The sequence below is a fragment of the Gadus macrocephalus genome, chromosome 18, assembly GCF_031168955.1.
Source record: "Gadus macrocephalus chromosome 18, ASM3116895v1".
Taxonomy (NCBI): domain Eukaryota; kingdom Metazoa; phylum Chordata; class Actinopteri; order Gadiformes; family Gadidae; genus Gadus; species Gadus macrocephalus.
In genome coordinates, this window is record NC_082399.1 from 15,864,440 (window position 1) to 15,879,807 (window position 15,368).

The window sequence follows — 15,368 nt, forward strand, 5'->3', positions numbered from 1 at the left end:
GTGTTGACTTTGTGTGTGTTAGCATGTCAGTCTGCTGGTGTTTTAATGTCAACATGTAACATGGTAGCGTTCTACGTGGGCTCTTGCTGGCGTAAACAAGAAATGTATGAACACTTGAATCTCTGCCACATTTGGCACGTTAACCTTTGCTGTGAATACTGTGTCAATCCAATAATTGTATAGTCCAACCCTACAGACATAATAGATTCATCAAAGATTTCACCAACATTAATCGGCTTGTAAGGCAAGCAGGAGAATATATCGTGACAATCATTAAATACACTTTCTTTCTCTCTATGACATTAGTAGCATAGAGTGTACGTATACTCTTAACCTTCCACTAAATATACCGCCCCCCCCCCCCCCCCTTGACATCTATGAAAGCTTAATGATGAATTATAATACGATCCAAGCGCTCCATGATTTGAACGGCCTTCCACCTATTAATGGCTATAAGACGGATTACTGATTGAACACTGATGATCATTAGGGGGCTGAACGGCATTCTGAGTGGTGAGGGTGTGAAGAGCACTGAGAGTCATGGAGGGGTGTCCTGAGGGTACGAAGCTCACTCATTGGATGTCTTTGCAGGTGTGGTGCCGTCTGGTTACAGCCTCCTTCAACTATTTCCACTCCACTAACTTCTTCTGGATGTTTGGCGAGGGGTGCTACCTGCACACCGCCATCGTGCTGACCTACTCGACAGACCGCCTGCGCAAATGGATGTTCATCTGCATCGGCTGGTGTAAGTAACATGACCCTTGCCTTACGGCCAATCGCCACATGTTGTGGTTCTCTGTAAGCACTTCTTATGCACGTTCACAGTGCAGGGCTCTCAAGTCTCACGCATTCGGCGTGAGACACACGCAATTCAACCCATGCACACGCTCACACGCCACACTTCGTATTTCTCACGCAGAGAAATGACTAGGATAGTGCAGTGGAACAGGTAGGAATCAAATGGGTATCCCGTACGTAGGGTAACCAGACGTCCTCTTTTGCCTGGACATGCCCACTTTTTGAGACACTTTAAAAAAAATGCGTGGCGGAATTTCATAATCATCCGGGATTTTATTAAAGCCTCATGTTCACATTGAATTTGCGTTGCGTTTCTCTGAGTCGTTCACAAACTAGGTAGGCTACGCCCTCTCCTACTCAGTTCTGTTCCCTTTGCATCGTTGGAAGTGAGTAGGGGGAGTGTTTAAGTAGAGCCTTCAGATTGGACGGTTGGCCTTACTTAGTTACCGTCATGTTTTGTATTTCTTTTTTTACCATTATTGTTTTATAGGGACAAACATTAACAAATTTCTCCTACAGGGGATTGATAAAGTTCTATCTATTGAACAGAATGAAACACTTGGTCATACTTTACACACTTTACCACAGCATTGGCCTACTGAATGCCACAGATACATTTTAAGCATTGGACTGAATGCAACATAAATATATAATTATGTTTTTGCACGTTTGCAACGTTTAAAAGTTCAGGGAAAAGTATATGCCTCTACTGGTGTTGCTTAAGCCAATAGCCTTTTGATGCAGTGTTGTTTCTGAATATTAGTGTTAAGGCAGGGCCAATAATGCTCATTATCATACATTAGTCACCACGTCCTGCAGTCACATGTTAATATACCCCCCCCCCCCCCCCCCAAAAAACTTGAGAGCCCTAATGGGACTCATTAAAATTCTAAAAGTCTTTATTGGCATCTGGCACATTAACTGTTTAGCAGACTAATGGTACATTGTAGATAAACTGACTAATGATAGTTTAACTGACAAAAGATGTTTAGCTAAAGAGTGTGAAAACAAAGACACACCATAAAGAGGTTATGGGACATTGATAACAACAGCTACAGAAAGCAAATGAATAAAATATATATATATTTGTTAAAAGTATCAAACTGTTGGAATGGTAGCCATAACAAAGTACTGCCGAGCTTTGCAGTCCAGGTATAGTGCAAATAAAGCTATTTTATTACACTTGGAACAGACTACCATTAGTTAAACTGACTCATGGTGTTAAATTGACAAATGGTAGTTCAACTTACTAAAGGTAATTTAAGTGGTAACCTTTAAGATCTCACATTCGTTCTCTTTGGCAGCGCCGATGGCAAAATAACTGTCAGACGTGAAGTGTGTTGGAGAGTGTGTGGTTTAGCTCACCTAGCCTCCCTGGGGTAACCACTAGTGCTGGGGAACATGTTACAAACAGCAGGGCTTGTGATTTGAATGGTGGGAATGTCGCCAAACAACACCCAGCTAGTAATATTCGTACTAATCTAAATGCAATGAATATCAACCGAGGGCCATATGCTTACCGACTAATGGTAGTTAAACTGACTAATGGTAGTCTAACTGACTAATGGTAGTTTAACTGACAGACTTTAGTTTAACTGACTAATGGTAATCTATCTGACAAACTGAAGTACCGACTAACGGTAGTTAAACTGAGTAATGGTAGTTAAACTGAGTAATGGTAGTATAACTGACTCACAGTAGTTCAACTGAGTAATGGTAGTATAACTGACTAACAGTAGTTTAACTGACTAATGGTAGTTTGGCTGACCTATAGTAGCTGCACTGACTAACAGAAGTTGAACTCACTCCGGTCATGTGCTGTACCTGGTCGGTTGCGAGCATGCCACACGAGTTTGTGGTGGTTGAGATATGTCCGGTGTCTGTGCTGTGGTCTTTATGAACCTAATTTAGTCGGGGACTGACCCGGGCTGAGACTAAAATAGACCAAAGAATCTTAGGTGGGACGTGCAGTGTGGGAACAAGGGCATGGGGTGTTGTGTGGCGGTGTTGTGTGGTGGGTGGGGGGGGCTATGAGCTCAGAAATATATTACTTTCCATGGATTATGTCATCGTATGTGGATACAAAATCCTTGCGGGTTCCGATTCCCCCCGATGGCTCTCGGGTGTTCGTAGAACGCTCATCCCTGACATTGAAGACAGCCGTTTGTCACTTCCTCCACTGCTGGTTGAAATAAGATATGGGATTGGTTCTGGGAATATCGCTGCTTACGTCTGTGCTCCCTGTATGTGATGTTCTACTCAGTAAGCCTATATCTGATGGTACAGCAGTAGTATAGTCCTTGCCCTGTATGTCATCTTAAACTAGCAGTACCGTATCTAGCAGCAGTAATAATAGTCTGTACCCTGTATCTTATGTTAAACTAGCAGTGCTGTATCTAGCAGCAGTAATAATAGTCCGTACCCTGTATCTTATGTTAAACTAGCAGTGCTGTATCTAGCAGCAGTAATAATAGTTTGTACCCTGTATCTTATGTTAAACTAGCAGTGCTGTATCTAGCAGCAGTAATAATAGTTTGTACCCTGTATCTTATGTTAAACTAGCAGTGCTGTATCTAGCAGCAGTAATACTGTAGCTTATGTTTAACTCCATTCATATTGTGATTAAGGGCGTTTAGCAGACGCATTTATCCAAATTGACTTACAATGGTTGATAAACAAATTCACTGTGGAGTCAACCATGCAAGGTGACAGCCGGCTCGTCGGAAGCAGTTAGGATTAGGTGTCTTGCTCAGGGACGCATCGACACTGTTGTTCTTGTTCAACCCAGTTGTTGTTGGCCGACCCCTCTCTTCCAGAGCGGGGAGGTCGGGCTCGAGGTCAGAAAGAGCTGATCAATTCAAAATGAACAGCGGTTGCTAGTCAACAGTAAACATGCAGGATTCATTCCATCGTGGTTCTCATCAAAACTGACACATAAATGATCAAATGAGGCTGATAATAATGAAGATGCTGGATTCCAATGGCTTTAAATGGATAAAGCATCCCAACATATTATTAGACAGATTAGACATCCGCTCGGAGAGGAGGCTGGCGTTGCTTAGTCCTCCCGTTCTTCACCTAAGATTACATCATTTTTTTACGTTCTAGCTAGTTTTATGGTTAGACCTTTTATCCAGCCTTAGATCCGTTCTGTATCTTTTGTCCCGTTCTGCCTGGACACATTCTCTACCCAATTGCTAGTTTGACTGATACTGGTGTTTTTTTTACAAACACAAGGAATTGGGACGGGATTTTAAAATGTCGCCCCAAAAGCACGAGCACCAACAATGCTGTGAGCCCAGCAATGTGCAAGCAGCAAACGATAAGGGAGGCAATGTCTCCAGACTACCGGAGGAAGGACGCGCCAGTACTCGATGGATGGTTCTAATTTCATGCAGATGGGTGGCCAATCAGATACTGCGGTGTGTGTGTGTGTGTGTGTGTGTGTGTGTGTGTGTGTGTGTGTGTGTGTGTGTGTGTGTGTGTGTGTGTGTGTGTGTGTGTGTGTGTGTGTGTGTGTGTGTGAGTGAGTGAGTGAGTGAGTGAGTGAGTGAGTGAGTGAGTGAGTGAGTGAGTGAGTGAGTGAGTGAGTGAGTGAGTGAGTGAGTCATCTGATGAAAAGTTTGCCGGCTGTCCAGTCAATCAGAAAAGCAAGAGAACAATGCAATGTGCTTTGATTGCCATAACAATTATAACAAACTTTGTGAAACGCATCCAGCAAGGTCTCAGATAGATTAAAAACGATAGTGGGCCAGTCATCAGTGACATCCATGCCATGGCCCAATATATGTCCTAGTCTGTCCCTGACTCTCTTTCTGAATCATTCAATATCAACACAGCCTGTTGTTCAGAAACACCTGGATGCAGGCCTAATAGAAACAGTCCAGACTCCACTGTTGCCTCCCTGGCTGTCACTGCTGCTCTGCATGGCAGTGTTACACAACGCCAACAGAAGGCTGTCCAGCATCGTCACTCTTGGCAGGATCAACGCTCCATATGTGGTCATGTGATGAAACATCTCAGGGGTTTAACATGTGCTGAAGATCCAGTTGACGCATTGAAATATGGTACAGTCCGACACCAACGAAACAGAAAAACCTGGACATGTATTAGGCTTGTTGCTTGTGTATAATTATTAATGTGTGTGTGTGCATATGGTTTGTGTCTGGTGTGTATATCTGGTCGTGATGGGCGCATGTATTTGTTATGAGTGCATGTGTGCATGTGTGTCGGTGCTTGTTTGTTTGTTGTGTGTTTGCTCTGTGTTTTGCTCTGTGTGTGCGCGCGCGTGTGTGTGTGTGTGTTTGTGTGTGTATGTGTGTGTTTACTGTGTGTGTGTTTGCTGTGTGTTGTGTGTGTGTATGTGTGTGTGTGTGTGTGTATGCTGTGTTTTAGCTGTGTGTGTGTGGTTGTATTTGTGGGGGGGGGGGGGGGGGGTACCAGAGCATCCCTTAGCTAAAACATCTTATTTCCCACTGGCCACGACCCAGCCTTGGCGTTGAGAATGTTTCCAGTGTTGATATCAGACTAAAAGCAGGGCATGAAAGCATTTCAGAAACCTGACAGAGATGACCCCCTCCTAAAGCGCTTGTATTTCCTCTGACAGTTATGAACAGTATTGGTGGGGCTTTCTCTAATGCTTCCTTTCACACTGTCAGACCGGGCTCCAGGGATTAGGGCTGTTGTCCTGGCCCCGCCCCCCCGGGCGCCTTGAACAACGTTTTGAAACCCGCCAGGCCAACAGGACGTGGCAGCAAATTACAGCGTTGCTGTGAAAACAATAAACAAACTCAAGTTAGCTCAAGTCCACCTCAACGCCTTACCCCCAGCCCCCCCTCCGCACCCCCCCGTGCTGTAGATAGACAGTGTCGCGGCGATAGGAAAGGGACGCCGTGTGCCTCTGGGTAAGAGGGCACCTTGGGAGGGAGCAGCATTGTGGTTGGCCTGGTTCCATTGTACAGGTTGGACTGGTTTCAGAGGGATAAGTGGGTCGCCAGGCATCACGCAGCAGTGGTGTGTAAGGAAGGACTCTAGGGCTTGTCTGACTTTAATCTCAAGCATTATAGATATTCCGGACTTTATTTCTCCACAGGGAAATTATCACTGCCTCAGGTAGAAAAATAACATTGCAGAATTCATTCAGAGTAGCAATACATTAAGTAGAAGTCCTGTGACGCCGCTGGCTTGAACTCTAGTGTTTCTTTTGTTGTGTGTTGTCATAGGCCTGTCCATTGTGTAATCCACTATACTGGGACCCCACACTGCATCCCGTCACCAACCCTCAAAACTGAGGCCCCTGTCACTCCCCAGGGCCGGTGGTGGGAGACCCTTTAGTGTCAGGCGGAAGAGGGTCTTCTGGGACTGTCTCGGTTTCACTTGGCAGCCAGCAATGGCCGCTCTGAGCACCTTATTGTCTGTTGGCGACTTAGCGAGACGGTGCATCATGATGCATTAGCGTCATCCAGGGGGCTGTTCCAAAGAAAGCTCTTGGGCTGCGACGGGTCCTGGCTCGCCGTAGCGGATTCCGCCCCCTAAAGCGCTATTACCGTGACAGACCTTCAGAGATATGACCATTGTTGGAAACCTCTCTTTTCCCAACGCTGAGCTTTCATAGCAGTGGCTCTGGAAAGGCAGAGCAGGCCCCTGGGTTTGATGGGAGGATCATTGGTTCCATCCTCCACTCGTCCTGGTGACAGCACTGACGTGTCCTTGAGTATGACAAGCGAGTCCTTCACTGCTCGCCAAACAGCTGGTGATGACCGTTCACGGTGGACCCCGCCCCTCTTGGTGTGGAGGGTGTGTTCACGGTGGACCCCGCCCCTCTTGGTGTGGAGGGTGTGTTCACGGTGGACCCCGCCCCTCTTGGTGTGGAGGGTGTGTTCACGGTGGACCCCGCCCCTCTTGGTGTGGAGGGTGTGTTCACGGTGGACCCCGCCCCTCTTGGTGTGGAGGGTGTGTTCACGGTGGACCCCGCCCCTCTTGGTGTGGAGGGTGTGTTCACGGTGGACCCCGCCCCTCTTGGTGTGGAGGGTGTGTTCACGGTGGACCCCGCCCCTCTTGGTGTGGAGGGTGTGTTCACGGTGGACCCCGCCCCTCTTGGTGTGGAGGGTGTGTTCACGGTGGACCCCACCCCTCTTGGTGTGGAGGGTGTGTTCATCCACAGATTGGTGAGAGGCAGGGGGGGGTTCAACGCCCGTAGCTACGGTGGCCTTTGTGTTAAAGGCTGTTTTTCATGTTTGCTAAGTGTTTTACTTTCGCTAAACGAAATGCTGTTCCTGTGTCAGGAAATCAGAGAGAGAGAGAGAGAGAGAGAGAGAGAGAGAGAGAGAGAGAGAGAGAGAGAGAGAGAGATTTTCATCGTGTTTCCTTTCCCTCTGTTTCTCCCTCGCAGGCATTCCCTTCCCGATCATTGTTGCGTGGGCCATCGGGAAGTTGTACTACGACAACGAAAAGTGAGTCGCTGGATGTGTCCCCGGGAAAACAGGAAGGCACACCAGGGTCGTCCTCAACGGTTCCTGTCACACTCAGTGAAAAGCCATCGGATCCGTTGAGGAGCAGTGGTTTACCCCCTCGCCACGTCACCCAGCAGCCCTGCAGTGCTCTAGTGGTTATCTTGATTGATCACCAGCTCTGCAGGGCAGCATGTGCTACTAATTTAAACAATATGCTGTAGAACACATTCAATTAGTCTCACAGCGCCCTGCCTGTCCCCGCTAACAAACAGGTTCAGACCCCCGTTAATGGGCCACGCCTGACGAGTACATGGCAGGCTTTTTAAAAAGAGAATTGTGTGGAGGAGGACAGTGATTGGATAAGGGGGGGGGGGGGGGGGGGGCATGTACCAAACATTTTAACTGTAATGATGTGATTTCAGGTGCTGGTTTGGGAAGCGGGCCGGAGTCTACACAGACTACATCTACCAGGGACCCATGATCCTGGTTTTGGTGGTAAGAGAGTCTGATTCAGAATTCTTTATTAATCCTGGGAGGAATTATTGTCACAAATATTCTGCTTATGATAGATAATAGTAATACAGAATATAGAATAGAAAAGTACAATTATAGAAGTAAAATTATAAAATACAGTAAGGCAATGAAAATATGAAATGTAAAATCATACGCACGCACAGGTATAGGTTGTGAGCTTATCGGGTGGTGGCCAATAGGTGGCACTCTTCCCTCTGGCCTTAACATCAATCCTGATGCCCCAGTGCAGTGACGGGGACACTGTGCTGTGGAAGGCGCCGTCCATCGGAGGAGACGTAAAAAACCGAGGTCCTGACTCACTAAGGTCATAAAAGATCCCAGGGCACTTATCGCAAAGAGTAGGGGTTTCCCCAGTGTCCTAGCCCAACCAGGCTCATTCAATCTGGCCCCCTAATCATCCTCCTGTATAATTGGCTTACTCATTATTCACTCATTATTATTATCATTATTATTATTATTATTACTCATTACTCACTCTCCACCTCATCCCTAACTCTCCACCTCAAGCTGGTGTGTAGTGAGCGTTCTGGCACCGATTGGCTGCCGTGCATCACCCAAGTGGGTGCTACATATTGGTGGTGGTTAGTGAGGTCCCCCCTTCACTTTAGGCGTCTTTGAGTGTTATTAATTATTATTATTCTTCATGTTTAACCTCTGTTTTCCTTTTATTCCTAGTCTGTTTTACATAGTTTTGAATGATGACTATATGCTCTGTAAGGTGACCTTGGGTGTCTTGAAAGGCGCCTCTAAATTAAATGTATTATTATTATTATTATTATTATTATTAATTCCCTCACTCTCCACCTCAAGCTGGTGTGTGGTGACTTTTCTTGCGCAGATTGGCTGCCGTACATCACCCAAGTGGGTGCTGTACACTGGTGGTGGTGAGTGAGGTCCCCCCTTCACTGTAAAGCGTCTTCGAGTGTCTAGAAAAGCACTATATGAATTCAATCAATTATTATTATTATTATTACAAGGGAACCCTGCACCTCTAGGGGCGATGCCGTCACTGCAGGGTCCATTTGGCCCTGGATGAAGGGTGAAGGATGAGAAGTGCTGTCCAGGGGGCTGATCTAACCTTTAGTAAATCATGTACACTGAAAAATGGGAGGCTGCTTTAAACGCACCACTTGAAGGAGATAAATTGACAACAGACAGCACCAATTCACTGTCAACAGAAACCTTCAGGCTATATTCAGTTGGGTGATGCGTTTGGGGGGGAGGAGGGGGTGAAGGGGGGGGGGGGGTTATTAATTCTCCTTGCTTCACAATCTGAATCTGAATCTGAATCGCTTTATTATCATTGCACAATAACATTTAAATTCCATCCAGACGTTTTGATTCACAACAATACATTTTAAATATATAAGACAGGTAAAAAAAACAAAACAATAAATAACAAATAACAAATTAAAAAGAAAGATACAGAAAAATAAGAATATCGGCTGAGGTAAAAGCTATTGTTTCTGGTAATAGGAGTGGACACCTTTCTAATGATATGCTTTTTTGTTAGGGACTAATCTGACAGGAGGGTTAAATGTACACGTTGCCCTTTCAATATAGTGGGACACAAACAGTGACATCTCTGGTTTGTTTCTGACCACATGAATGACTGAATGAATCAAGTATACAGTAAGCATACTCCAGGTACGATCACTTATTTCCTGATGGAGCAATAGAGGAATATTAGTCTGTGTTATCTCGTCGTTCCCTGAATCTGGGTCTGGGGCGACGTTGTTAAGATGTGGACCAAAGCAGCTGGCGGAAGGCCTCGTTCACTCCAGGTGCCCTGCGAGCTCTGGAGAGCAGAGTCAGCCCTTCTTCAGCACTGTTTATTATAGGACATTTATTATTTATTCCCCATTTGAACTTCTGTGGATGATTCAAAATAACCAGGCGCCGGGGATATACGCATGCTAAAAATGTACACACTCACGGGATTGTGAGATGCTTGGGACAAAAGCGTCCCAAACAAATGGTGTCTATTATATTATGCATAAAGTATTATTCATCTCGGGATTGGGCAATCTAATAAAAGAAGCATGCAGTGTGATACGCCAGAGAAGCGACTAAAGCTGAAGCTACGCAACATTCCCCTGCTCTAAAATAAGAAAACTTCACTGTTTAGAATTCCGCAGCTGAACAGCTTGAAATATTTCTGCCATGAATGACAAAGCCAGGCTCCAACGTAGCCTTGTGCACACCTGATAAAATAGATTCCAGTCATAAAGCAACTGGTCCAACCCTTTATTTGTCATATTTATTACAGCAAGAGAGAGAGACTATGAGTTATATCATTTCCACTGGGGAAGGTGCACACATGCAGTTCTGGTTTAATGAAAACTAAATTTAATCTTTTTAACCATTCTTAATTCTTAAGAGGTCAAATTATAATATAAATGATACTATATATCACATCTTTCATCATTCTTCCTCTTCTTAAATGGACACTAGTGGTAGTATCAGGATGTTCGTCCTCGGTTACAAACTTTACGAGCTAGTTAGTTTTGTAGCATCTACGATCACGAGACAAATTAGTCTGGAGAAACCGAATCATGTCAGACCTAGTCATGGGATCACGATGGCAAAGCTCAGGACTAACAGCGTGATTCTTTGATCTTTCTTTGTCCTCACAGATTAACTTCATCTTCCTCTTCAACATCGTCAGGATCCTCATGACCAAACTACGAGCCTCTACCACATCAGAAACAATCCAGTACAGGTACACTGCTAACCTTCCTGTATGGGGACACTACTAACCTACCAGGACACTACTAACCTACTAGTACAGGTTAACTACTAACCTACCAGTTCAGGTTCACGGCTAACCTACCAGTACAGGGACACTACTAACCAACCAGGACACTACTAACCTACCGGTACAGGGACACTACTAACCAACCAGGACACTACTAACCTACCAGTACAGGGACACTACTAACCTACCAGGACACTACTAACCTACCGGTACAGGGACACTACTAACCTACCAGGACACTACTAACCTACCGGTACAGGGACACTACTAACCAACCAGGACACTACTAACCTACCAGTACACTACTAACCTACTAGTACAGGGACACTACTAACCTACCAGGACACTACTAACCTACCAGTACAGGGACACTACTAACCTACCAGGACACTACTAACCTACCGGTACAGGGACACTACTAACCTACCAGGACACTACTAACCTACCGGTACAGGGACACTACTAACCAACCAGGACACTACTAACCTACCAGTACAGGGACACTGCTAACCTACCAGGACACTACTAACCTACCAGTACAGGGACACTACTAACCTACCAGGACGCTACTAACCTACCGGTACAGGGACACTACTAACCAACCAGGACACTACTAACCTACCAGTACAGGGACACTACTAACCTACCAGGACGCTACTAACCTACCGGTACAGGGACACTACTAACCTACCAGGACACTACTAACCTACCAGTACAGGGACACTACTAACCTACCAGGACGCTACTAACCTACCGGTACAGGGACACTACTAACCTACCAGGACACTACTAACCTACCGGTACAGGGACACTACTAACCTACCAGGACACTACTAACCTACCAGTACAGGGACACTACTAACCTACCAGGACGCTACTAACCTACCAGGACAGGTGCACTTCCAGTGTGCTCAATGTAGAAATGTATACAACTGTTTAGTGTACTGTATGGTTTACACTGTACAGTAATATCACTTCAATGGCTTTAGACCGTCACCCGTGGTTCCATGCTCTCTGTTAGGGTCTGATTTGGTATGTGGTGCTGGTGTGGTCTGGTGTGTCTGTCTGTGTCTCTGTGTGTGTCTGTGTGTGTCTGAGTCTGTGTGTGTGTGTGTGTGTGTGTGTGTGTGTGTGTGTATGTGTGCGTGTGCGTGTGCGTGTGTGTGTGTGTGTGTGTGTATGTGTGTGTGTGTGTGTGTGTGTGTGTGTGTGTGTGTGTGTCTGTTCGGTTCTGCTCTGCTCTGATCTCTTGCTGATCTCACCGTTGCTGTGGTTCTGGTCTGGTCTGTGGTTGTGGTGTGGTTCTGGTCTGTAGGTGGGTTATGGTCTGTAGATGGGGTTCTCGTCTGTGGTTTCTAGTCTGTGGGTTCTGGTCTGCAGGAGGGTCCTGGTCTGCAGGTGGGTTCTGGTCTGCAGGTGGGTTCTGGTCTGTGGGTTCTGGTCTGGTCTGTGGGTTCTGGTCTGTAGGTGGGTTCTGGTCTGTAGATGGGGTTCTGGTCTGGTCTGTGGGTTCTGGTCTGGTCTGTGGGTTCTGGTCTGTAGGTGGGTTCTGGTCTGTAGGTGGGTTCTGGTCTGCAGGTGGGTTCTGGTCTGTAGGTGGGTTCTGGTCTGTGGGTTCTGGTCTGTAGGTGGGCTCTGGTCTGGTCTGTGGGTTCTGGTCTGTAGGTGGGTTCTGGTCTGGTCTGTGGGTTCTGGTCTGTAGGTGGGTTCTGGTCTAGTCTGTGGGTTCTGGTCTGTGGGTTCTGGTCCGGTCTGTGGGTTCTGGTCTGTAGGTGGGTTCTGGTCTGTAGGTGGGTTCTGGTCTGTAGATGGGTTCTGGTCTGTAGGTGGGTTCTGGTCTGTAGGTGGGTTCTGGTCTGTGGGTTCTGGTCTGTAGGTGGGTTCTGGTCTGTGGGTTCTGGTCTGTAGGTGGGTTCTGGTCTGTAGGTGGGTTCTGGTCTGTGGGTTCTGGTCTGTAGGTGGGTTCTGGCCTGTGGGTGGGTTCTGGTCTGTAGGTGGGTTCTGGTCTGTAGATGGGTTCTGGTCTGTAGGTGAGTTCTGGTCTGTAGGTGGGTTCTGGTCTGTGGGTTCTGGTCTGTAGGTGGGTTCTGGTCTGTAGGTGGGTTCTGGTCTGTGAGTTCTGGTCTGTAGGTGGGTTCTGGTCTGTGGGTTCTGGTCTGTAGGTGGGTTCTGGTCTGTAGGTGGGTTCTGGTCTGTAGGTGGGTTCTGGTCTGTGGGTTCTGGTCTGTAGGTGGGTTCTGGCCTGTGGGTGGGTTCTGGTCTATCGTAGGGTTCTGGCCCGGGTCCTTGGGTCTTCGGTGACTGTGATGTCATGTCTCCAGGAAAGCGGTGAAAGCGACGCTGGTCCTGCTGCCCCTGCTGGGGATCACCTACATGCTGTTCTTCGTCAACCCAGGAGAAGATGAGGTCTCTCAGATCGTCTTCATATACTTTAACTCCTTCTTGGAGTCCTTCCAGGTGAGGCCTTCCAAGAGCTATGAACCTCTAGGTCTTCAAGTGGTTACCGCGGTTCTGAAGTCGAACAAAACACACAGCAGCCGCATCGTCCAGGCCACCCTCAGTATGAAACAGAGCTAGGGTAGTAATTTTAAGTCATATAAATGACCTCCCTTTGATGGTTCTCTCTCTCTTTCTATCTCTCTCGCTTTCTGTCTCTCCTTCTCTCAGGGCTTCTTCGTGTCTGTGTTTTACTGCTTTCTGAACAGTGAGGTAAGTGGATTTACATCTTTTACATATGAATTGATATTCCCCAGCCCCATCCCAGAATTCATTGCAGAGACTGGAATTGCGTGTGACAGTGCTGCAAGCATTTTCCTGCAATATGTCTGCTACACCAGGAGAGATAAACCTAGACATTTACCATTTACACATGCTGATGTGTTTGGGAGGCCAAAGATGGCCTTTAAATGATTGATGATAGAAGTGTCAGATCGATGTGTGAAAGGTGCAACAGAATGGTAAATGTTGTGTTTTTCTCAAAGGTGATGTTGGTAAGATTCAAGAGCTATCATTTTAGTGGAATTTGTAACAGATGCCATAGCCACCAGAGCTGACTGAAAGTCTTTGTGAGAAAATCTGTTTGGAGTCCACTGCACTCCTGCCTCTGCATAAGGCAATGTTTTAGACCGGTCTTGGCTAAATCCTGACCAATCAGAGCATCTTTCCCCTGATTGGTTCAGGGAGTCAATCTTGCCAATCACAGGTGCGTATAGGACATATTTTGGTTTCAATCTCTAAGATCTTTGCAGCTTTAGGCTTCTGCACAGTAGAACAAAACAAACTTTTGATCTTATAAGGCTTCAAAACTATCTCTGGCTCTTATTAGATTGCTCAGTTTAGATGAATGAACAGAGTACTACTATGAGTGTATGGTGATTAGACACCTGCCGCTATTTGTTACTTGCATTGCATATAGAAAGGCTGGCTCTGCAAGACTAGATTCCTATTGGTTGTGTGTGACAGGTGAGGTCTGATTCCTATTGGTTGTGTGTGACAAGTGAGGACATATTCCTATTGGTTGTTTGTGACAGGTGAGGACTTATTCCTATTGGTTGTGAGTGACAGGTGAGGACTTATTCCTATTGGTTGTGTGTGACAGGTGAGGACTTATTCCTTTTGGTTGTGTGTGACAGGTGAGGACTTATTCCTTTTGGTTGTGTGTGACAGGTGAGGACTTATTCCTATTGGTTGTGTGTGACAGGTGAGGTCGGCGGTGAGGAAGAGGTTCCATCGCTGGCAGGAGCAACACTCCATCCGGACGAGGATGACCCAGGCCATCTCCATCCCCACCTCCCCCTCCAGGGTCAGCTTCCACAGCATCAAGCAGTCCACGTCGCTATGAGAGAGAGACCCCGAGAGAGACAAAGTGTGGTGGTCTCTCTATCACCTGAAGGGAGCTCTGATCCAGTCCAAGAGAGACTGCTAGGCTAGAGACCATAAAGACTCTTGAGAGACGAGGACTACTGCTAATGCTACTACTACTACTACTACAGCTACTGCTACATATGAATATCTTTGTTCGTTATGTTTCTGCTGTATATTCTGTTAATATTATTGCTTGCGCTGTATTATTTGTGATCGTTTATTGCAGAGATCGGAGATCAACTGGACCACTGCAGTCATTTAAATGTCCTATCACTCAGTCATTATTATATCTCTATATATATGGTTATTATTATATATATATATATAGCAGCACTTCTTTAGCAGTAAGTAGTACTGCAGTATTCCTTCACACTGATGAGGTCCATTGGTGCGGTGTTCTGCCCTGTGGAGCCCTTGACTCGATTACACCTCGACCAGCCAGGATTTACACATTCCGCCTGTACCCGATGAACTCTATATTATGTGTACCCGGTCACCTGTAGCACCTTTACCCTGTATACTGTACCCTATACTCCCTCTACCATCTATCCCCCTAGGTCCGGGACATTGTACCGGCTTCCCTCAGCTCCGTTCACCTGAAGAAATGACAACGTTGTAAACTGTGGATTTGAATGCTTTTCCGATTGCTGTAAAAGTTTGCCGGCTGGTTTGTATAATATCCTATATCTTAGCTGTGACTGTAGAGAATAGTCTTCATACGTATGGATGTCCAATGCCACTGGCAGAGGTCCGCTCGCTGAGAAGCCCTGAAGCACCACATTCCTGATGCGCCAACATGTACTGAACCTCTTCACTGCTGTTGTTCACAACATTATCGTCACGCATTCTATACGGCTCTCCTGTTTACCTCACCACCAAATCAATGTTAAACCACCCCTCTCCAGGTGTATGTGACGGTTATAGTTAAATATGTACATTTGTGTATTAAAGCCTGAAGTTAT

The 15,368-nt window shown here is 46.3% G+C and overlaps 1 protein-coding gene across 1 annotated transcript in view; it reads left to right on the forward strand.

The window, feature by feature from the left end:
• LOC132447095 (corticotropin-releasing factor receptor 1-like) overlaps positions 1 to 15,368 on the forward strand; it is a 74,945-nt gene extending 59,577 nt beyond the window's left edge. Inside the window, exons 8-14 of the mRNA XM_060037780.1 lie at positions 592 to 745; positions 7,190 to 7,250; positions 7,673 to 7,745; positions 10,421 to 10,506; positions 12,864 to 12,999; positions 13,210 to 13,251; positions 14,243 to 15,368. Of these exons, the coding sequence (XP_059893763.1) occupies positions 592 to 745; positions 7,190 to 7,250; positions 7,673 to 7,745; positions 10,421 to 10,506; positions 12,864 to 12,999; positions 13,210 to 13,251; positions 14,243 to 14,383 (693 nt within the window). The 3' untranslated portion in view covers positions 14,384 to 15,368. The remainder of the gene's footprint in view (positions 1 to 591; positions 746 to 7,189; positions 7,251 to 7,672; positions 7,746 to 10,420; positions 10,507 to 12,863; positions 13,000 to 13,209; positions 13,252 to 14,242) is intronic.